General features: G+C 38.6%; 1 protein-coding gene across 2 annotated transcripts in view; it reads left to right on the top strand.

Annotated features, from left to right (window-relative positions):
* The window catches only part of CDKAL1 (CDKAL1 threonylcarbamoyladenosine tRNA methylthiotransferase), a 528,219-nt gene extending 502,870 nt beyond the window's left edge, over positions 1–25,349 (top strand). For both annotated transcript variants that reach the window (XM_072152454.1, XM_072152456.1), the window contains exon 16: positions 22,458–25,349. In XM_072152454.1, the coding sequence (XP_072008555.1) occupies positions 22,458–22,637 (180 nt within the window). In that variant the 3' untranslated portion in view covers positions 22,638–25,349. The remainder of the gene's footprint in view (positions 1–22,457) is intronic.
* Positions 25,350–25,621: the final 272 nt, after the last annotated feature.

The raw sequence follows: 25,621 nt of genomic DNA, 5'->3' as shown, positions 1-25,621 counted from the left end.
CGGTAACATAGTGTTAACAAATGTGTTAATGCATGCTAAGTAATCAAGCTAATCTCCTCTTCTCAGCTTTCCCACTAAGTTTGAATTCATGAATTACTGCCTTATGTGAACGCACCCTAAAACATCTCCAGAAGACCACCTTTCTGTGAGGACCCCCTCCCTATAAGGTTTTTTAAAATTGTTTTGCCATTATACTTTATGGAAGCTGCCTCCTGTCTGCATACCATCTCTTTCCTGTACAAAGGGATCTGCTCAAAGAGATTGGCACTGTATATATACTATGCTGTGTGTATAGGATCTGTTCCACTTATTAGAACTGATGGGGAGTCTGAGTTCCGTGTTAATTTGTGCATTCAAACTGTCATACATACACTTTTTTTCACTATATTCAAACTTTCAAACACAAACATCTCTGCTACATACCATTGTAATTGGATAACCTGAAGCATGTGACTAGTCACGCTTATGACATCACTGCAGGTCCTTCAGCTTTTTGCATGCTGCCGGAACTGATATTCTCCTGCTACTGATCATGAGCGTGCATGTGCTAGGAACACCTCCCAACAAAATCCACCCACCAGCCTCTCCACTACTCCATCTAGATACGGATTCACATGGCAAACAACCAAGCCAGAAAGCCAGAGGGACGAGGTAACTACTAACTGCTAGTCTGCCAGCTGACAAATGGATGCAGGTAGCTAATGAGTGTAAATTAGAGAATTGCTTATTTTTTTCAGAGCTAGTTTTTTACAATTGCACTTTAACGCTCACAATCAGAGTTATCTATTATTGTTGGTGTTACAGGAGGGTATTAGCTGTAATATACAGCTGATACCTGGAGCGTCTGGCACTGACTCATGGCATAATAGTATTGCAGTAAGTCACCGCCGACCATGCAGTACTAGTATGTCCTGCATCAGGGAGGTATTATTGTAATTTTAGATTAAATTGTATTTATATCTTAATTCGTGTGTGGCCACCTGCTCTGTACACATGTGTTTTTTGTATGTTAGATGTTAGTCATTATATAGGGGCCTAGAGATGTCTGTAAATTGTCCTAGATAATTCAGGTTTAACTTGTTCGGTAATATAAGAGCTGGCAGATCCCCTATAACAGAGGTTCACTTACCTCTTCCTCTGCACTTTGGACATCTTCCCATTAAATACAGGAATAGTAAAACTGTACCTGAAAGCTCTTGTTCTGTCTTTTATTGCATGAAAGTCCAAACCTTATTGATGCAGAGTGAGAGCACTCCTGTATTGTGCACCATATTGGAAGTGCACACCAGCCGTCCAGGAGCTGCAGGCTCAATCAAGATTTCTTCCTTATAACTTCAGTAACTTATAAGTGACTTATACATACTTTAATGAAGGTTTTACATTCTGTTTTAAATCTAAGCTAACTTATATTACAAATGCAGAGTTTAAAAGATTCTAATAAAAGAGTAAGAGTATAATCATAACTGAGATCACATTGTTGTATTTATTATTTCCCATATATCCTTGCTTCGGATAGTTTTGTGATGTGTCCTTGCTTGTAAACTGCTTATATACATTGAGCTCTCTGATGCCGATTACGGGTACACCGTTCTACATGTAAAGCCATTACCAGGAAAGTGATGCTCAGTAAAGGCTGCTTTGTGCTTCCATGACTAAGAGTCTTCAGGCAATGATCTAGTCTGCTTTTCATCTTCCCAATATGTTGACACTTTTTTTTTAATTTACTTCTGTGTTAGCGAACATCTACAAGCAGGAGGTCGTGATTCATATGACCAGTGGTGGCTTGTAAATGTCTTCTGTTCCAAGAGACATCGAAGTCACAGTTATAAAATATCTCTTTACATTCCTGCCTTAATGAGGATTGGCTGTCAGGTCTTCCCATAACCACAGTATAGTATCCCCTAGTGTTACAGTATGTATTGCACTCCCTTTTGTAGCTTGGAAACAATTTATTTTTTTATTCCAGAAATGAACAGTGCAGGGGATAATAAAAAACGTAGCTAAAATTCATAAAGGAAAACCACGTCTCTGTGCCTTTTCTTTGCTCCTTCTTTCTCATGTAGAGAGCACTGTATCCATAGTCATGTGCACAGTACTGAGATAATGAAAGGCTAAATATGAACTATTTCCAGACATAGAGCATTTCATATCATAATATAAATACTGTATCCAGAGACTGACCGTGAGGCTCATTATCAGGTTCTTTAGTCTTCACTGTCGATGGTGTACAGGCCAGAAAGTGATTTACAGAAAGTGGTAAAAGTAACAGAAAAAGTACAAAGAAACTATTTCTTAAACAAAGTACATTACAAATTTCTCTATTATCATCTGTTGATTTATGCAGTCAGCTTTGTTTTGCATTAATAAACATACCATTTAATCAACTCTGCGTCATTCTGCCCTTTTACTTTATCTGTATTTGTGCTTCCCCTTATCTATTTGCATCTCTCTCTCCATGAATGTAGCCCATTACCCGTTATAGATGGAAGACATAATGTCATACATCACTGAAATAGAGGGTCCTGACGTGTTAGAAGTGTAGAACTGTTGGGTGTAAGGCATGTACCGTATTGACAAAGCACTAACTTGGTCGGACTGAATCTGCTGGGGCCAGACACTGACCCATGTCATTTTGATTTTTGTCAGCTATGTATTATAGATAGAAAGGTGAGATATGACAGCTTGTCTCATACAAATCTCTAGATTTCATGGCAGCAATAGGGAGGGTGTCAGACTGGTGTGTGAGCCTATATTCTCCCCTGAGTAGCCCTTATCTCCTAACCACAAGCTATAGCTGCCGTTCAGTCATGTAAGAGGATGTATTGTCCTTGTGTTTTGTGTATCGGTAAACATACACTTTCCATGGTGGCTCTAGTCACTGATAATAGTGTGATGGTTGCATATCCCTCTTTCAGTCCAGCAGCCATGTGAACTGTAGCGTTTTCCTGGGTAAATTCAATGTTTGAATCCCTTTCTTCTTTGACTTGCTATTGTGGCGGACTCTACAATACTTTTCACTGTGTTATCAGCCTCTGTCTGCTTCTTTCATGCCCAGTATCTTTCTGTCTCTCTTAGTTATCTGTTCCTTAGTGCATATGAGTGAACCATACTATATATCTTTCCACTTGGTTTTCATTCACACAGTGCTTTGATCCATCTGTACCGCTTGTCATAGACTGTATAACCTGAAAAAAAAAAAGATTGATCACTTGTTTAATAAGAGACCTTTTCAAGAGGGGTAAAGTGCTCCCCTCTACGAGACAAAAGAGGTCAGCAGAAAATTCTGTTTTATGTGCTCTATGAAGTCATCTCAAAAGCTCTGACCCTTAAAATAGCCAGCACAGAGATGTTTTCCTTTGCATGGCGACTTCATTTCCAGAACTATTGAAGTGAGAGGCTGCATTAACCTGGGTGTACACGCATTTGAAAGCCAGATTTCTCCTGCTTTCATCTTCCTAATAATGAAACATTGGAAATCTCGAGGGAGTGTGCAATCTAAATGTTCCAAAGACAAATTGTTTGTAATATAATCTGTGTAATGTTCCGGATTTTTACCTACTTGCCTGATTATACAGATTATATGTTGGCACGGACTACATGTTTCTAAGATATCCACCATTTCTATGTTGTTGAAAAAAATTTCTATGTTGGTTACCACTTGCTAAAATCTGGATACTTGTCTGTTACTTTGAAGAGCGATGCCTAGTAGAAAGCAATTTATAGATATGATCTTCAACAATTGTTCTGGAGAGTAAAAACCAAATGCTTTCATGGCTTTTATTCAGTTTATTCCACATAGACATTCACTTCAGTGCACGAGCACACGACCCAGGGGAGCCTTCTGCGAGTCATATTGTCAAGGGAAAACCTTAAAAACACAGACGTGTCGTTGCATATAGGAATTAAAATCCTCAAACTTGTTTTGTGGAAATTTCTTATTACTTGTGCACAGAATCATCTAGCTTTATGCATTATTATACATTAATACATATTTTTTTAGTTTTATTAAAAATTGCTCATATGGATTTATGTGGTTATCCCACTTAGTTTCAAAACAATACTATTTGTTTGTTTAGTTGTCTGCCACTCGAATACCTTTTAGCAGACAGTACTGGAGGGTTTTAGCCTATTTGTTCAGTAAAAACTTTCAAGACTGGAAGATGCATTTGCTTTGAGAAGTGCCTCTATGGAATTAAACTTTCAAACATGCACTATACTTTCTGATCACCTCTGCATATTACTAATTTACAATCATATGTGATGGATTTCAGATTCTTGGAGAAGCATGCACACATGATCATAGATGATGGTCTAGAACACAAGGGATCTGCTACCATCATTATGTCGCTTGCTATCTTCATCACTTCTTCATGGCCACCATTGCTGCTCAGAGATTATTGAATATAGATTAGTTTGTCAGAATCAATTATGTTAGGAATTATTACTTTATGTCTTTTAAAATTCTTGGTTCTTCTCATATGTAATCAGAATTTATGCTAAAATCTAGAAAAAGAAAAAAGCTGCTTTCTGCTTTTAGGGTGAGACTGTACCTTATTGCAATAGTGAGTACCTGTCTATCTAATGGTACCTATATTTTTTTACCAATAGGACTGTGTTTATGTCTTATTTTCTATCTTTACTGTAACGATACATCATGAGGATTCCCAATTAGGGATGAGTGGACCAGAGTTTGGCTAGACCCGATTTAAATAAATGTGGGGCATGCTCATTGGCACTTGGCCGCCACGACGCTTGCGCGTTGCGTTTTTAATGAGGATTATCGTTCCCCATGACCTGGTAGAGGAGCTTCAATCCTCCCCAATATGGTGGTGCACATGTGCCGCAGGGGTGAGACCTGGTATCCACAACCTACACCAATTCAAGTGCAGATGGCAGCTTTGCCAGCAGCATTTAAATGGATAACACCCAGAATCGGTGCCAGCACCGATTGCCGATGTTATTGCCAATGGAGTTGGGCTGGACCTGGACACAAACTGAAATAAGTTTGTGCCTGGTCAACACCATTCCCAATGTATCCTTACAACAGAGGGCAGCTGTGTATTCCCCTGTATGCCTATAAAGAGCGATCCACCATGTGCTTATAGGGTGATCAGATATGTATGAGCCTAACTGTACTGCAGCCAATGGATATGGTGTCTTCATATAAGGACAGTTTCATCACTGGGAAAACCTAAGAGATACTGTTATGTCCTGCAGGAAGCAGGATGAAAAAAGTGCATTCTCTTTTTCATCCTATGGTACCTGATGGAGGCAATATATACTGAGCAGACAGAGGTCAAAAAGATGCATCCACCTGCCCGTTGATGGAATTGTGCTGCGTGTATGTCAGGAGCGTTCCTTGCATACACGCCGAAGTTTTTAAAAATAATTCGATCTTAAAGGACATCTATCATCAGATCAAGGATTGAAAACCAAGCATACAGATATACTGGTGTGCGCCGCCTCTAGCAAGATCTGCTCTTCTTTCTTTTAACTTCTTATGCCCTGTTTTTTTTTTAAGGCTTTTAACATTATGCAAATGAACCTGAGGAACTCCAGGCTCCATAGGAGTTAATGGAGCCTAGAGCCCCGCAGGCTCATTTGCATAATCGTTAAAGCCCTTTTTTCTTAAAAACAAGGGCATAAGAAGCAAAAAGAAGCGCAGATCCTGCCATAGGCGCACACACCAGTATATCTGTATTCTTGGTTTACAATCCTTCATCCTGCTGGTAGATTTTGTTTAATGTCTTAATCCTAACCTGCTACAGGTATAGTATAGACATGGAAATGCCATGACTTAGGTGAAATTGTTCACTACATTCTGCTGCGCTACTGCTTGATCTGATTCTAAAGAAAACATAATATGGTAAATAAGGCACTAGTCGAGTATATTTAATGTATAACAAGTCTGACACTTAACAGACAATGGTTTACAGTAAGCCATATTCTATTAAGTGTTAGTCTCGTTATACATCAAATCATTTTTATGTTAATAATTGTGGTTAACATAATTCATACTCTAGTTGTGCCTGCTTTCCCATACTATATTCTGCTACAGATATAGGTGTAACAGACACTGCTATGTGCTAGGTTTACTAAATCCTGCTTCTAACTTACACCAATTCTCACTTTTGACCACCAGGGAGGGGCAAGGGTAGGGCAAGCCATGCATTTGTATTACAACATTTGGTATACATTGTAAAGAATTACATAGATTTATTTTCACTTTGGATTTTGTGTAGCCCTTGATCTCTGTACTTATGTTTTTAATTTTTATTATTTTTTCAAGCTTGTTTTATTTGTATATGTAAGGAATGGGTGGCAATTTTCCAACCCTGATTTGGATGTTATGTTATCATATGGACCCTGAAATCTCTATATGGCTTCCATCAATTGTGTCAGTTGTGTGTGTGTAGGGAGATGGCCTTAACACTAATGCTTCTATGCTACATTTTTTACTGGATTTGTACTGAATCCAAAGGACAATAGACAAGAATAGCCATCCCTATGAATTCTCAGGCTCAAACACAATGTGAAGGTTGAATGGGGCTATGATACGGCCTTGTGCATAATCTTTTCCTCACCTGTTGTGTGTCCTCATCTTCATCTCCTCTCCTAATTTGTAATTTATACATCTGGTTTCAATTTCCTTCTCACATTTTCCATTTTCTGAACTTCCCTCATTTCTGATAATTGAGAGAAATTAGAAGACGACCTGACATGTTCGTTCTTTTGCTGCTAAATGTCTAAAACCGATTTTGTATTTGTCTAAATACAAGTGCCATTAGTACTCTGGTATATTGTATGTTTATCAGCTATTGTAGGGTCACATAGTATAACAAATCATACATTGCTGAATTATGCACTGTGCTACTATTGGACATCTTAATTCCTGTAAGCATCTGGGTATCCGAACTTGATACCTCAAGGTACTGTAATATCAGGCCCAGAGCTGTCAGGCTGCTAATCAGCACCAATATAATATGGCGCAATGTTCTTTACAAGCCCTTTGATGGTAACTAACAGAAGTACATAATAAAATGGGATTAGCCCGATCAGATTGTTGGATAATTAGTTTTGTTTTAACGGCATTGCTAATTTCCCCATGACTTGCATATACTAATTATTTCATATAGACTCCTAATCTCCAGAGCCCAAAGGGCTTTTAACAGTGTCAGTGACATTTTCTGAAGAGAATTTATATTGTATTTGCCTTTTCATCCTCTCAAGGCACTGATCATTGCTCATTTTTATTATTTCTACTCACTATATTACAAGTTTCTTATCACATCACTGGTTATACAGATTGGAGTTAATGGCCTACTGCCAATATATGTGTTCTCACTTACATGAGTTCGGTAATGGGGAGTAAGGTTTTCCAAGGTAGAGGAAATCTTACTGGGCTAATAGTATAGAGCTGAAACCCCATGTAATCTCATCAATGTTTTTATATTTTTGACAAAATGTCTGTTTTTATCATATTTACAGAGAATATTGGATACATAGTAATATGTTGGTAAACTATTATACCAAATGTTGCCGCTACAACACTACAGATGGTCACTATACAAGTTACAGTTCATTGATTGTAAACTTTAACACCTGTAAAAATGTTACCTGTGGTTTCCCTATAAAGCTGCCCACGGCAGCATGTTATTTTTACACCTTATTCACATGACCGTGATAAACGGCTGTGTGTTCGTATTTTAGAAGGTACAGCACATGACTATGCGAAATGCAATACTTCGCATTTAGCAATTGGTTGTGGGTTTTTTCTTTTGTTTTTTGTTTTTTTAAGGGAAAGTACACGGCTTTACTAAAGCAATACATTCCAATAGAACAATTCACATAGCCATTTGTTAACATACTATGTGTCTGCTCTGTTTAAAAGTAGAGCGAGAGATGTTGACTTAACAGCTTATCTGTCCTACTGATATGGAAAGGCATGGCCAAAACAACTTGAATTTAGCATATTTGTTAAGTGTCCTCAAGGTAGTCTAGAAAGACATATACTAAGTGAGATTTATCATGATATTGTATAGTTTAAAAATAGCTTAGTTCTAATTTTTCACTTTCTATTTTTTAGCTTTGTTTATGCCAGATTTTTCCACACTGTATGATACACCCTCTTTTGTTGCTCTAGTATTAGTGTTGAATAACTTACTGCCTTTATGGGACACATTGGGGCAGATTTGTCAAAAGGTAAGACAGGCAGAGTTAGAGTAGAGAGTCTTACACAAGATACATGTAATAGTCTGATGCTGGATGAGAAATCTGTTGTAGTATAAGACTGTCTGGTCATACTTTGTACCTCCTATTAGTTTATTTTTACTTCTATTATTTGTGGGGCTCAGACTTTTTGCCGCAAAGCCATGTCCCATTTTTATAGGTCACACCATTTTTGTTTTACTAGTTGTAGTAGTGCCTGAAAACTGTCCAAAACAAGGGTACATATAGGCCATCTGCCTCCGCCCCACTAAAAGCTTGTGGGTTGGAGAAATTCATACACGGTGGAACTTAAGAGGTGGTTTATGTTCTTCTAAATGAGAAGTATTTTGCATTAAGTCTAAGATTATATGTATGTATTTTGCTGGACCTTTACCTTCATAATGTCTCATCAGATGGTAAGCTGTCACTTTTGGATTATATGCCTTTTTTTATGTTCATTGCTCATTTTTATTCCATCAGTTCAAACTTTTATAACTTGACATATTGTGATGAGTGTTTTTTCCTAAATGCAGCCATATGTTAGGTGCTTTTTACAATGTGAGATAGTCTATCTACATAACATTTCAGTGTTTATTAATAAACAGGGATCTAGTGGAGAATAAGAAACTATTTGTAGTCATAATAAGTAAGTTGAAACTGCTGGCCCAGATGTCAGAGTAAAGATAAAGAGAGAGGATATGGTCTGCTTGAATTAATTAGTGGCTCTTCTAGAATAGTGGCTGTCTAAACAGCGTGTGCACCCAAGCAAGCACTTCGACTGCTAATCCCCTCCACACAAAATCCTGCCTTCCAGCTAGTAACAGACGGATGGGAAAAGTGAGCTGCACATTACCTTACAACAACTGGGTATGGGGGTTTTATTTATTTGTTGGTCTTCTGTCATGAGTACTCCCAGACTTTAGGCCATCAGTACAATCATCAGTCATATCAGTATGTGAGTGACCTAGTATATGAGATCCATTAGATGGGTGTACCCAATGAGTACATGTTATTTTAGGACAACTTATTTTTGCTAGTTAGTATATTCATCTATGGCTGAGTGTCTTTAGATTGATACACTCTGTTGCACATGATATTGGCCCAGCCCTCTTGCTTTGGTCAATAATATATCTGGAGGAGTTGAAGTTGATGTTTCACTTTTAAGATCAGTGTTCCTGTATCTTTCTTTTGTCCCTGCCTGCCGTCCCTATTCGAGCAGTTTGTGTAAATCAGGTCCTGAACTCCAATGATTGCTGAGATGTATGGGAACCATATACATCTGTCCAATGACTCAATTATATACAGACAAAGGGCTCTTGCACACGAAGATGTGCAGCCCGTGTAAATGTGTCGTATGGTGTCATGATCACACGGGCTGCACACAGTGCAGTGAATGGGAGTCCCTACATTATATAGAAATATATATGTTCTCTCGGCTGTTCGGCCAGCAGAGGGAACTTCCTTGCATTATATTTCTTTATAATGCAGGGACTCCCATCCACGGCACTGTGTGCAGCCCATGGGATCGTGCCACCCTACGTTATTTTACCAGCACCCAATACCAATGGGATTTTACCACTGGCAGAACAGCAGTACGGTTCAGATTACATTTGTTTTTAGGGTTGGTAGAAGTGCCCAACTCTTTAAATTTACTGCTGACCCCTTGTAGTTAGTGTCATGTTTTGGATGCTTGCCAAATTAGTTTTCAACACATTTGTATCCTGGGCGAAATCCATGTGGACGCAGCTAGGCTTACAGATAACACCATCTTGAACATAGTTTCAGCTTTTATTAAAAAATATGTTTTCCACCCTAAAAACTGTCACTAGAGGGCACTCACCTATGTAATCTTTAGCTTCTGCCTTCTCTAACAGCAGAGGCGACCAAGACGAATGCCCGGGAATGATATGCAGATTAATTAACCCTTCCGACCCTGAAGAAAGTGTCTAAAGCAGTAATGTCTATGTTGGAGTGTTCTGTGTCGTCTGGCTCAACATGCACTTGCCAAAGACTTAAAACTAATAATAATAATACGAATCATGGTGTCCATACAGGAACAAAATAAGACATTGCAGAGTAATAACATGATCAGATGCAACTAAAGGAATGAGCTACCAGGAAAACACTGAAGGGAGAATTGAAATGATGAGTGCCACCAATTGCATGAGGCTATACATGTGCACTCCAGAAATTAAAGTTCTTACAAACACCATGGAGCCACGACAAGTTCAGAGTAAACTGCAGATTAGGGTTCCAACAAAATGGGATGATTACCCCTTGAAAAAGTTTGTACAACACTTGAAGTATCCAACCTCAACAGAACCATGTACCCAGGAGGACCCTGCAAGATAATTAAGTTCCATCAAAAATCCAGTTGTAATGCACTTTTCTTACTGTGGACTTAAAGCACAGATACACTTTAAGGAAGCCTTTAGTGTACTTATTACATAAGTTATCCAATCGTTGAGTTAGAAAACTGTAAAATTTGAAACCCTGGTATGCACAATATCTGCATATTCAACACCCAGTGAACAGTGAGCCAACAATCAATAAATGGTATAAATGTTGCTTTATAAAGGCAAGTTAATAAATGGATATGTAGGGAGTCTCCTGAAGTTTTTAGGTTCCTGAGACAAAAATTAAACTAAATAATTGGGGTTCTGTGATGGCATTTTAAAGGCTCTATATATCAGCAATCTGGAAACAGAGTTATGAGGGTAAGCTATAATCCAACTGAATGTAACTGTTGCACGGAGAAAAGGCTGTTGAGGAACAGATATCATGGGAAAAAGTACCATATCCGTAACAAGTACATTAAATCCAGAGAGATTATCTGGGGCCCGGCGACTCCGTTGTACTGTAGAATGTGACCTTTCTGGCATTTAATGTCTCGCTGGATTTCACCCTCTTATTAGCTACCGTTAAACCTGGCTGACTGTGAAATGAAACCCACTCAAACACTCAGAAGTCTGGAGAATGTCACTGCAAGAACTTCCCAAAATGTCTGGAGGCAAGTTAAAAGAGGGAGCCGTGACAATGAGAAAAGATAACCTCTTAAGTTGCCCCGTACTGTATGAAAGCAACCCAGGCTTATTAACTGCCTGGTCTCAGCCTCTCCTGGAATGGATACTCATTAGAACCAGCTATGCATGAATCTTCCCATGAACTGCCCAGAAAGTCACAATGATGAGTCCGGAGGAAATAGCCTGTGTCCTTTCTCCTTTTGAAGAAGCTGCTTGATGCGTACAATGCTCTATCTGTAAATACAAAGCATAGAATTAGAAAGTGTAACGCTCCACATGCCAAGTAACACAGCACTGCTTCACACTTCTATTAGCTCTGTGGAGGTGCCTAAAAGTCTGCTACTTGGCTACCTTGTCTGGAGTATATCAGCTTTCTTAGAGTTTATAACTGTTCTGAGAAATATTTCTATATGTACCCTTACCCAAAAATCTCTATCACACAGGGTGGTAATCACAGAAATACATACAGCATGTATTTAAAGGGGTATTCCAGGAATCAGCATAATTCATATACAAATGAGTCAGTAAAATATAAGCTAATATATAATTATTTGTTATTTGAAATTTTGAAATAGATTGTAATGAAGAATTAAAATGCTCCTGGCCCTTCTATCAGTCAGTTAATTTTCTCCACGTGAAGAAGACGCAGGACAGAAGATTGCCGCTTGTCACATGTCCACATCACATGTCCTGCACCTGCCTAGACAGGTCATGTGATCACCACTATGTTTGGCTGTAGTCGGTTGGTTGCAGTGCATCCAGTATGGCCAGTGTTTTGGTGATGTCATGATGGCAGTTACACATCATTACTATGGTAACAGAGGAGGACAGTCTGTTACATCATCACTGGGGGCAGAATATAAGACAGAGGAGGAGTTACTGAGAACTAAAGGATCAAGGGACTTTTGGTTTCCATTGGCGGCCATCTTGGTTATAACTTCACCTACTTAAGAAAGGCCATACTCAAAAAAACTTTTTAAGCTCCATTTTGTAACTAATGACATTGAGTATTGTTGTATTCATTTATTTATAGCATCATGGGTTTTTGTATCGGGCATTCATATTCCCGGAATACTTTGCACAATCACTAATGCTCCTGTTCACCAGTAGATTAATAAAAGGTCGTTGGTAAAAGTTCAGGTTTAATCCTGAACAAACCTTTAGTCCACCCACATATACCATGCACTTTTTATGTGATTCTTTGGGTCACCCACTGATGTAGCACTAGGAGCCAATGTCTGAATATAAAAGGCAAAAACCCAAAGACATATGTTTTACAGCTGTGCTATACAGCTGACACCCACCAGTGCCAGAAGCGCCATGTAATGGTATGTCTCGTTGCGGGATGTGCTCTCCTGTATGGGCATACTATTATGTCAGGGACACTTCTAGCTCCAGGCACTGTGACTGTGGTAATGTTCTTCCTACTTTTTCCAATTTTAAATAACAATGCAAGGACTAAACATCAGACTTCAGTAATGTGTATTGTTATACAAGCAAATACAGCAATGAGCAACATAAGGGATAATATGAGTATTAGTCACATGGTATGCAGCAATGGAGGTTGGGATACCATAGTTACCAAACAACCCCACAACCAAGCACATGTTAGACAAAGACTAAAACAATCCACAGTGATCTTCTTATATTTGTTATCCATTGCCGTCTTTCTTCTAAAAAAAAAAAAACATAAAAATTATGCTAATAAGCCTGAAGGGCTCTAGGGTGTGTTACCAGAGCCCCTCTGTGCTGTAGCTACACAGGCTGTTAGTGTAAATGAGCACCCCTTCCCCCAACATGCTGACTGCTTCTGAGATTGCAGGATGTGCAGGGGAAGACTGAGACATGCTGCTTAAGAGTGATGCCACTCGTGGCATTCTGGTCCATTTTTAAGCATGCATTTTCAGTCAGTTTTAAAAACGCACGAGTTTGGCACCTTTGTACTTGTTTATCTATTAAGATAAACAGGTTCTAAGCAGCCAAATGCATGATAAATGGTAAAAAACACATTTTAAAAACGGACTGAAAACGCATGCTTAAAAAAGGACCAAAAAGGCCATTTGTGGCATCACCATTAGTGTAAAAACCACTTGTAAAACCAGAGCACCGTGGGGTTAGAGTAGCCCGTTTAGCTCATCAGCATAATTTTAGAATTTGATTTTAGAAGAAAGGAGGCCATGGGCAACAAATATAAAATTACAATACCATAGTCTCGGTGACTGGTTCATCATGCTTGATATTGATGTTAGATTTCCTTTAAGCAGACATTTGCTACTCTTACCAAACACATTGGTTACTAATGATCTCATGTTACATCTAAAAATTTTAAATTTAGAATTCTAAAATTTTTTTTAAAGTTTTTCCATAAAAGAAAAAAAAAATCAAGTTAATTAATTTTTCAAAATGTTTACCAAGTTTCAATAAAAAAAAATGCAAATAATATCAATCAACTTTTACCACTAAAATGATGCACAACATACATGTCACAAAATCATTTAGATAAGTTTGTTATTACTGCATATAGCAACCCATGAACTTTGTCCTAAAAGGGTGAAAACACTGGAGGACTGCAGGAAGATTGAGAAGGTGCAGAGAGGGCCACATTATCACGGATAAATTTCTATGTTGGCACGTTGTCATAAATAGTGTGTTTTGGGTTCAAGTTTGGGCACTTGGTATCCACAAGGTTCACAATCACTGGGCTAGGGGAAGGGCTGACTTATGTATCCCTTGACTACATGACCTCTTCACAGGTCCTGCAACTTTTCCAGCAATACAAACTGCACTGATGAACTCCTATTATTCATAACCGTAACACACTCCTGTGATCAAATTATTATGTTAATTTTTAATTGCAGAGAATTGAGGCTGCCAATGGTTTTGTAGCAATGACTGTTCCATTTTGGATATTTGATGCTTCCACAATACCGCTAGTATTATCTAAAGCATGTCACCTAAGCTGTATTGTTCTCTGCAGATGTCACCTTAAGGCTGCAACAAGATCAGTCACTTAGTTGTAACCCTTTTAAGCATGTCACTGGCCACAGTCATACCACTAGCTCATAATTAGTTCCACTGCACAGTGGAGACCCTGTCCTATAACTCTCATCATTGCGCGTCCCAGTAATTATAAAATAAATAACAGGTGAGCAACGTGTGTGTTTTATAGATTTTTGTTTCTCTTTTACACACAATTCGCAAGATGACCTCATAAAGCTGTTGCGCTCCCATAATTCTCCTGTTATCGATTATCAATGAAAGTAAAAGCAATCAAATCTTCCTAGTCATTACTTCTAATGTTTCTACACCCCTGTCATCATTCCTGATTCCCTGACGCATGCATGTGTTAAAAACCATTAATGAAATCGCACATATAACATTCATAAAAAGTGTGACATAGGTAGCATTGTCTAGACCAGATACAATTGTATCCAGCTTTAACACCACAAAACTACCAGCACTTCTTGGGTATCAGATGTTCTTTCCAGGGCATTCGTTCTCACCAGTTTACCTTTAATAAATAATGCTCCAAAATCATATGCAAATGAGATGATTTACGTTTTACCTAAACTAGTCACTGAGTGGCTGGGAGTGGATTATTACTTCAAAAATGGGATGCCTATTTTTAATAAAATTTCAGAACCATGGTTCTTTGTACTATAAAACTCAAGATGGGGGATCTAAAGTGATGCTACTCTCCCAGCCTCTAAAAAGTGACTCGTTGCAGCCAAAAAGTGACTCTCCATCGAAATTGCTAATTGTGGGACAAGTTTGTATAGGTAATCAGGCAAGTGTTAACACAAAAAAGGGAATTTTGTACATCATATATCATACATATTTGGTGCCCTACCTTAATGGTGGTACAGCTGCTAATGTCCCTTTAAAGCAGGACTGGTATACTTCTTAATTATTGGAAACCTGACTAACCTTTTTTTTCTGAAATATAGTTACTGTATATCCAATAAGGTTCCTTAGCAGGACATTACATTTGCATAATGTAACTCCCCATATGCGATGATCAATACTGACTAGGGCCCCTGAAACATGATTGTGGGGTGCTGCGAACCAGGGCTTTACAGTAGTTCCCAGATCTATCAGATCCCAGACCTAGAAGCTTAAGTACATAATAGACTGCTTGTTAATGTGAGGCCGATTTTATGCCAGTTTTCTGAGCCAAATCCAGAAGTAAATTCAACAGGATTGGGAAATATTAAATAAGTACTTGGATTCACTTCTGGCACTGGGTAAAAAAAATACATTTGTGTTTTCCATCCCAACACTTAGTTGTGTTATATTACATAAGTATTGTAAAATATTTTAGGTGCAAGCAATCATTGATAGTTTTTTGATATCACTAGGAACTAGAATATAGAAATTGTTTTAAACAAAATGGTAAGCAAATTTAGGAAAATGTTTAAACATGGACACATTTTGTAAAACTGCAGCGCTGGTACTGTTTCTGTGTAAGCCCTATTGTTCGACTGACAGACAGGGAATCCTTGCTTCATATTTCTGTATGATGCAAGGACTCTGGTCCTGTGCAAAGTGAGCAGTTTGTCATATTGAGCCAACATATGGGTCATTTTCCATGGACTGAACACATTTGTGTGAAGCCATCCTGAACCCGACAATCTCATGAGACCTTGTCTGCTTAGACAAGTTACCAACTTTGGATTATTTAATTGACTTTGAAAATCAATGGGTCATATGAATTCAGGTTTGTTAAGCTAATGCAGAGCAAGGAGCTAATGCTTTCACATTCATAGATGCAATGGCTCGTACTATACGTAAGTGTACAGTTTAAAGGAAACCCACCACTTCCAATGGTGGTTATAAGCAGCAAATGCCATGCACCAGCTCAGGGTGAGCTGGTGCCGGCACTTATTTTCGTTATGTTTTTAAACCGTTGTAAAGCGTTTAAAAGCTTTAGTAATCTTTATATACAAGTACCTTCACCGTGGTCCTTGCTCAGCACTCCGTACGTGCGACCACTTCGGTGCGGTTAAGCTACTTGTATATAAAGTTTAATAAAGCGTTTAAATGCTTTATAACGGTTTAAAAACATAACGATGCTTATAACCACCATCGGAAGTGGTGGGTTTCCTTTAAAGTGAACCAGTTAAACTAATCCACACTAACTAAACATATCTTTGAAAACTGCTTGTTTACAAACTATATATTGACTATCCCTATATTAATTTTCCCCATGCCTGAAAAGTTCCACAGTCTGTGAAGTTTACTCACATATATACATATTCATGTTCTTCTAACTCAGCCACACCTCCAGCTTCCTGATTGACAAGGGTCTGCTTTCTCTTCATCCCAGTGAACTTGACCCTGCTACATCATACACATGCTGCTGTGTGACTTGCTGAAGAAAACCCCCTCAAACTCCTAGACAGTTGGGAGAACGCGGAGATAGAGAGAGAGAGAGAGAGGGATAGAGAGATAAATAGAGATAGAGGGATAGATAGAGATGGATAGAGAGAGGGATAGATAGAGATAGATATATAGATATAGAGAGAGATAGATATATAGATATAGAGAGAGATAGATATATAGATATATAGAGAGAGAGATATATAGATATAGAGAGAGAGAGATAGAAAGAGATAGATAGAAAGATATATATGCCAGGCACAGCTCAGAGAAAAGACGATGATTGGACAAGGGGTAAAACATTAGGGATAGTTGTTTAGTTGTTTACGTGACAGGTTCCCTTTAGCTGAACTGAACTGAGCTCAGCTGTACCGGGTGTGGACCAAAAATTGTGGTTAAGCATGAGACTGAGTTTGTCAGACCAAACTTGTGCATAAGCTCTGGTCCTTAGTCTTTTTTTTCTGGTATTTTAGTAATCTCAGGAGGTTAAAATTAAAAACTGCATGCTGTTGTTATGGAAGCAGACACATACTGCAATATAGTAGAGAAATCTTGCACCTGGATGGTATGTTTCTCTTTAGTTCTGTATTACGGAAGCTATGCGCATGAGCCCCAACAGGGATGAATAGTTATGCATTTTGCTGCAAAGCCAAAAAAAACAACCTCTAGAAAAATGCTTAATATTTTAGTCAGCTGAAGACATTGTGATAAAATCTAGTTCAGAGAAAGAGCATTAACAGGCCTTTGTTGACTAACATGGAGCATAGTCTAAGGATGGAGAGGTGTTGTCTGTGATCAGCAGATGCCGGAGCAGAGGTTTTGATGTGAATGTGTTTTCTTTCATGCTCTGCAGTTAAAGTGTGAGACAAGAGCCTCAGAAAGATGGGTGATCAATGAGCAGCTATATAAGAGCCCACCAAATGTATCTCTTCTGGCAGTCAGGAGGGGAGAATTATTCAGGAAAATAATCTGAAATGCATTTGATCATGGAGTGAATGATTTAATAATTTATAATATACCTTATTAGCAAAGCCTGGTGTTTATTTTGCTGCTGCCAAAACAAGATGAAAGGATTTGTCTCTCGTCTCATAGAGGCAGAAAATGTGGTGTTCTCTCCCTTTTATTTAGCAGATTAATCCGGGATTTCTTTCCTGCTTATCTTCCAGTTTGTTCCATGATTGCGTTTGATTTATGTTTCCTTATTTTCAGCAATTTAATTCATTTAATGTCTCAGGTTTATTTTATCTTGCACAGTAGGCACATAAAGGCGCGTAAGCCTTTGATGTGTACCCACTATTCTAATTTGAAGTCCAGAAGTACCACTGGTTTGTTGTTCAGGGAAATTACCACAAATCCCTTGCCATTAGTTCCCATTTAGTCCCATAGTACCTGAAATGTGCCTTGTGATGGGGTCTAACTTGGTTGTGTATAAGCCTTATTAGTTTCTATGGTGAAACCCTGTGCCTATGACAATAGTTATGATAGAAATGATAATAGTGTGACATGGTTAAAAAATCTTCACATCACAATACCTAATATTCGTAACATATAGATAAGCCATGAAGTCTGTTCTCAATGTTAGAACCACATAGTCTTGCGACCGTTCCCAGCTGAAACCCCATAGTATGCAATGGATACTTATTTGCGATAAGTCTAAGCTACACCTGATTCTTGCTTACAAAATTTCATGGCCATTTGGAACCCTAGCAGGTTAAATGCGTATAAATTATTAGTGCACCTACAGAACATAGATTGTGAACCAGCTGATATTTGACCTTTGATGTTATGCCTGCCTTAGCAAACTATTTTGAAAACTTTAAAATCAATCAACTTTACAAATGTGTTAACTGAAACAAGTTTATTTACAACCCTGTGTAAAAGTATGATGCTGTTGCTATAAGAAGAGGCAGATTGATTGAAGTGACATATTGATAACTCTATAATGGGCTGTATACACAAACCTATAGTAATTGTCAAAACCATGATTATTGGTTTAGACCCATAAAATCAAATACATTTCGATTGCAAACATGTCCATATCCTTTAACACCTTGGTACCTGTTCTGTCTGAACTTTATAGTCAATAGTGACCATATGGTCAACCATGATTTCAACAGTATATGTGACATTTTCTGGTTTTGTGCACAACCCTATGTTGTACAACACCGGACAAATGGACCCCTTCTAGTTACCAATGGACCTCTCTCCCAATGTGACCTCTGAAGCTTTCTGGATGCTACTGGATATGGTTTTACCACTGACACAATGACCGTTTCTAAATTTATAAAACACCTCTAATAAATAACTTTTCTCTGCTAAAGATTGATAGAAATAGTGTAATAGACATTTAGTACTATAGCCCTTTTGTAGTGTCACATACCACTCTCGCTTTGTGAAATCTCTCAGCTGGCATTTGTGCTGGCACCTAATAAGACATGGATTTTGAACAGAAAGCACACCATTACCACTTGTAAGGACAGGGAAAGTTAAATAATTTTTGAGCAGACGCATGACAGGTTCTCAGTGCTGGATGACTTGGGTTCCAACAGAGAGGTTCTTTGAAATCACTTCAAAAACAGATCAGCCAAAACTCTGATCAGATGCATTTTTCCTCATTTTAATATCCCTCAGACAGCCATGTTTTATGTGAAATGAGCCTGTAATGTGCTTTGAAGTCAGTCTACCTCAACTTGTATATATTGTCATGTGAACAGACGAGAAGTCCAGTGCCCTTATACATTTTATGATTATTGCTGCCACTTTAAGTAAAGATAATTCATATTCATATATCTCACAATAAAGTAAGCAGTACATTGCATTTAATGAGATTATACAGTGCTGGACAAATCTTGAATCTGAAATGAGTCATATAGTAAGGTCATCTAAGGTAAGAGTATAGCTCTGTGCAATGGCATGTTAAGTGAATCATCTTGGTGAAAGCATAAAAAGGCTGATTAATGAGGCTATGTTTTGTTAAGACTCTAATATTCTCAGGCTATTGTGTACCTGGATATTGGAACCTGCAACCCTCAAGTTGCTAAGGGTTAAATTAAGGTATAAAACCAAAGTTGTCCATACATTTTTAGTAGTTATTGGTGAAATGCTTTATGTGCTACCTGCTAGAAGAGATTGATGTCCATTTAATTCAACCAAAGCACAGAACACGAATGAGGAGGTGAGATTTTGGGAACCACAGTTATTATGATATTATATCATAATATAACCATTTATGTTATTTTGGTGTAAGAAGGCATCTGGGCTTTTTGAAGCCTTCTTTTGGTCCTGCAGTCACCAGCTCCTGCGGTAGCCAACTCCACTTGGTAAAGAAGAACTTGCTTCTGGAAATTAAAGCTTCTTTTTCAGACAGAGACAGTTTCTCCTGATGTTTTTGAGGTGCTTTATCATGGAGCAACTTTTCTCTTGCTAGGGCCATTTTAATTTTTGGCCGGTTATGCTCTACTTTAAGCTTCTTAAGTCCTGGTTTTTACAAAAAAAGGTTTTTGAAGATTTTGCAAATGAGCCTGAGGGGCTCTGAGCTCTATAGGTGTTTATGGAGCCAGAAGCTCCTCAGGCTCTTATACATAATTTTTAATACCTTTTTTCTTTAAAAAACAAGAGCATAAGAAGCTAAAAGAGCAGAACCAGTCAGAGGGGGCACACACCAGTATGTCCATGTGCTTGGTTCACAATCCTTGATCCTGATGGTATATGTCCTTTAAAATATTTCTTCATAAATGAGATCCCCTCCGTGTGTCTGCTCCTCTCGGGTGTGTTTTCTGGGCCTGGTGGGGGACATTCTTCAGGCTAAATTTGAGAGGGCTTTGTTTAGACTGCTAATGTTCTATGGTAGGGAGATTATTTTGCTGAATTGGAAGCCTCCTAAGCTCCCCACGTTGGGCAAATGGATCTCGCTGATGAATGTGGAACTTCCGATGTATAAACTCACTTACATGGCTGGAGGTACTCCGGATCATTTTTCTTCGATCTGGGATGTGTAGGTAACAGCCCAGACTGCTTCAGGAGAGGAGGAGGGATAGCTCCATATGTGTGAGGTATAAATGGGTGAGTGATTGTGTGTGCTCTGCCTTGGGGAGGGAGTGCCTCCTGTGGAGGTAAAACAAAAATGAGATCCATTCCCCTTATCATTTTTTGTGGCTTCTATTTTTACCCTCTCTTTATTCAAGGACATTATTTTTATTCCAGATTGGGCCAAACCATCACTTTATAAAGCAATTTTGTTTGTAAAAATACACACTGCTCTCTACATCAGTGGTTCTCAAACTTCCTAATACCCTTTTATAAAGTTCCTCATGTTGTGGTGAGGCCCCCTCCCAACCATAAAATATTTTTTGTTGCTGTTACATAACTTTAATTTTTCTACTATTATCAATTGTAATCGTAAGCTCATCTGTGATCCGGAGTAACTCAACACAATGCGACATTGCCTTTTGATTCTTTGAAAAATCCCTTTAAGATTGGCAAGAGTCTTAACCCCTTGCCGAAAAACCATTGTACGTTGGCAGGTGGCAAGTGGTGTATGGAGAGGACTTACAGACTGAGTTCTCTCCATACAGCCCATTGACAGGGCTCCACCCATTAACCCTCTCCATACACCCCTTGCGACCTGCCGACGTACAATGGTTTTTGGTAAGGGGTTACGACTGGTCACCAATCTTAGAGGGGGTTACAGTATGTGATGCAGTTGGCATTGCAGTAAACAAAACTGGCGTTAAGTGTGCGCACCTCGTAAATTACTATTGAAATTTGTACATTCAAATAAAGTCGGATAAAATCAACCAATAAATCACTGCTAGTGGGGAGAAATATTATTATAAATTTACAAGGCCGCATCCTGCACAGTAACAATTACACAGCCATATCTCTAACACAGAAACTAAAACAAATAGACACCATGTGAGTCACATAAGAAAATAAAATACTTGATGCTCCCGCTAATCTTGGAATGCTCACATAATAGCCTTCCTGGAGGCAGCTGAATAGCATTTAAGTGTAATTTCACTCTTCCCCTCTCCAAGCATAATGAACATTGGGCCCTGATTGAATGAAATCTGAAGGAAAATTAATTTGAAGCACGACACTGAGGCAAAGCTGTGAGTTTCTCCTCGGAACAGCACGACACAGACACTACATCCAAATCCACAGACAAAAACACTCTGCACTGTCTGTCTTCATCACCCCACACAGATGCAGCATTTCTAGGAGGTAAACAGTTATTAGCATGTAGAAGGAAAAGAATATCAAAGGCAAGAAATGAACAGACTGAGCTAATTGCTACTAAGAAATGCACAGTGTGATTTAGAGTCAATGTCATACAGGTGGAGGATTATGGGACTTAGCATGGATGAGACTACTCCATTAACCATGTAAATGTTAATTCAAAAGCCATATGTGTCCACTGGGCTCTTAACGTAGTCGCTTGCTGTTAAATCCTGACAACAATCCTACAAGATCCTGAAAGTTGACTGAATATTTAATGTGACCAAAAAAAGGAATATTCCGATAAATATTTGGAACATGTTACACATTCATACTTTCTATGACTTCTCTTTTCCCTCATATTGATATTTTATAAGCCCAGAAGTGTTTTAGACTAGAAGTGACCCCTAAAGAGTTAAACATGCACAAACATCTTTTCTCCTGCAATAGTTATCTTTTTGCCATTACTGTCTAAAGTACTCCTTCCCATAAGAAGGAACATGCATAGTTGGTGGTTTGTGTTCTTAATGGCGCGTCAGTTGTGTAATTATAAATTCACAGCCTTTTTTTTTTACATTATTTTTTATTTTTTTAAAATAAAGTGTAACATGCTGATCACTTTCTCTGCAGGAGTGCAAGTCATTGCTGAACAATGGTTCCAGTACAAGAGTGAAGCCCCCTGAGGAGCGTGGCGAGGCCAGCCTACATGAGGAAAGGATGAAGATTGTCTACTTTCTTGCTGCTGTCGTGGCGGTTCTGATTGCTTTTCTAGGGGCAAAGTTGTATCAGAGTGAAATTTTAGGAAATTAAAATGACAGTTTTTGAGGAATTACAGCAGAGACGGATTCTGACCAGACAACCATAGTATTGTTTAATTTTTATGGAGAACTTACATAATTTTATTATGTTTTCAATAAACAGTGTGTACAGGTCACCAAAAACCTCAAGTCAAGGATTTTCAATGCATAAGATATTTCCTGCATTTACACATATTAGCTTCTCGTAAATATGCACTGTACAATAAAAGGTGACTGCATCATAGTGAACACTGAGAAGGGCTTCAGTTTGAATAGACGGTCAAAAGTCCTCTATTTTACCAAATTATTTTATGTCCCAAAGATAGCAATTCTTAAACATCTTTTCTAAAGCTTTAAAGGGAGTTTTCTTGAATATGGAAAGCCCCTGTAGAGCCGCTACCGGAAATAAGAATTAATAATCTTGCTCCTGCTTCCAGTTCTTGTGTCGCTCTGGTACTTCTGTTTTTGGTCTCTGTGCTCGACCTGAGGTTCCTTAGGGTCATAGGACCTGCTTCATCGAATAACTGGTCGCATCAGACCAAAGAACACTGGAAATGATATCCCCTGGAAATGTCGTCTCATGTTGGAGGAGGACAATCAGTCGATAAGACAGGTCCCCTAGAACTTCTGGTTGGACACACAGCCTGAAACCCTAAGTGCCAGAGCGATGCGGGAGCTTGGGTAAGTTTGTGTTTATATTTCTCATTCATTCCAGGGTTGTGATGGTCTCATTGTCTCATCACTGAATAGAAACGCATCCCTTTTAACAAGAGGAACAACAACACATTGATAATATCTTAATAGGTTTAATATATTAAAGTTGCAGAGGACCGTGATATTACGTGTCATATCTTTTACCTGACCCCAAAGCTTTTGTGGGGTATTTTATCTTTGAATATTTGTATTACTACCTTACAATGTGGTCTGTCTGTTACCAATTTCCATAGTCTTAAAGGGGTATTCTCATCTGGGCATTCACATTCAGTTTCATTAATCTGCCATATGTAAACATTTCTTCAATTAGATGTTATTAACATTTCTTTACCTGTGTGAAGATAATTTCTTGGTCCCTTAGAAACAAGACTGTGTCCTTCGATACGACCACCTCTGCTGGAGGGATTGCACAAAGAAACAAAAGTTTTTTTTGTATATGAAATGTCTGGGTGCTACTACATGTTCCGCAGCCGCCTTGTGGTAATGATCCCTGAATCCATGTGGTCGGGCAGTACTCAATAACACATGTCTGGCCACTGCTGCCATCTCGTTTCTAAGAGACAACATGGCTACATTTATGAGAAATTATCTTCACATAGGAACATTTTTTTTAATAACATCTCATTGAAGAAATGTTTACATACGGAAAATTTATTAAATTAAATGTGAATGCCCAGATGGGAATACCCCTTTAAGAATGAGAATCCACGGATAAATGTTTTCATAGGATGTTTTAATCATTTTTTATTTTTAAGTTTTCACAATTGTGTTCCTGTTAGCATTCATCTTTTCCTGACTAGATTTTATTTTCATCTTTGCAAATTGCATATTCAGTTTTGGCAATGACTTTTACACGTTTATTTAAACTGTAGTGCAGTAAGACAGTTTCTGTATTTTTTCAGTTTTATTCTTTATTACTACCTACGGAATTTGTAAGGGAACTCTATAGGGTGCGATACACTAGGTCCTGTATATGAAGTTATTCCTCTTCCCATTATGTAGGGGTTCAAGGTAGTATTCATGCCCTACTGATTTGGAATTTGTGAACAGAACCATACAGCTAATGTAATATAGCTGCATTGTTTTATCAAATTTACATGTAAACTACTAAGGACATGTCCATACAATAGATCATCACCTCTGTGCTCTCCTTTTCGGAACTGCAGGCACAGCTCCCAATCATAGTTTTGCCTTCTGGCCGATACAGTATGTACTGATTTATTGACTTCCTAGTGTAGTGGCAAGTCGGCAATGCTTCTCGGGGGTGGGGTTCACCTGTGGCATCCTCAATTTATAGGTCATTAGTAGTTTTTTTTTTTTTTTTAAATCCTTTAATACTGCAATATGCCTAGTAATAGTGCCTGAAGGCGTACAACATGATGGAAGTCTTGTCTATTCTGTCTTTGAAAGCCATGGCCAGGGAGTAACACAATGCACTCTTTAGTCCTGGTGGGTTCTGTTGTTGATTTTTTATAATATACCGGTAGTTATTTTATTCTCCATCATATAATTCTCTGAATTCCCATTCTTAGTAGACTGCATCATGTCCTTTTTCACTTTGTGAAATTAATGAATATATGAACAACTGAGTGTGTGTCCCTGTTTAGTCTGTGCCCGCCATGACAGACTGTGCCCGCCAGGACAGACTGTGCCCGCCACGACAGACTGTGCCCGCCACGACAGACTGTGCCCGCCACGACAGACTGTGCCCGCCACGACAGACTGTGCCCGCCACGACAGACTGTGCCCGCCACGACAGACTGTGCCCGCCACGACAGACTGTGCCCGCCACGACAGACTGTGCCCGCCACGACAGACTGTGCCCGCCACGACAGACTGTGCCCGCCACGACAGACTGTGCAGACACAAGGAGAGTTATAGGAAAGGATGCTTCAGAATTGTTCATTTATTTCTGCTTTTCAAGGACTGACTGAAAATATGAAAGTATCCAGACTGAAACATACAAAATACTGAAATGTTCTTCAAACAAATAAACTTTATAAATGGTTAAGTGTGATTTACTTATACACACAACATGGCATTGGAAAAGCTGAGTTTTCAAGCATGCTGAGCTGAGGCCACGCTAAAGGACACACCAGAAAACACAAATTCTGATTAATTTCTTCTCATTTAGACATGGCATCTCTCTGCTGTGCATGAGTTACCCTTCACTGTGTATAACCGCCTCATATGCTCGACAATGTGAGTGGATAATTGTGCCCCATTTCACATGAAACACATAGCAGCGATCTGCTGTCTTATTTCCTCCAGATAATTAAAGTC

Source organism: Engystomops pustulosus, chromosome 5, assembly GCF_040894005.1.
Source record: "Engystomops pustulosus chromosome 5, aEngPut4.maternal, whole genome shotgun sequence".
Taxonomy (NCBI): Eukaryota; Metazoa; Chordata; class Amphibia; order Anura; family Leptodactylidae; genus Engystomops; species Engystomops pustulosus.
Note: the sequence above shows the minus strand (reverse complement) of the source record. Positions and strands in the feature narration are given on the sequence as shown.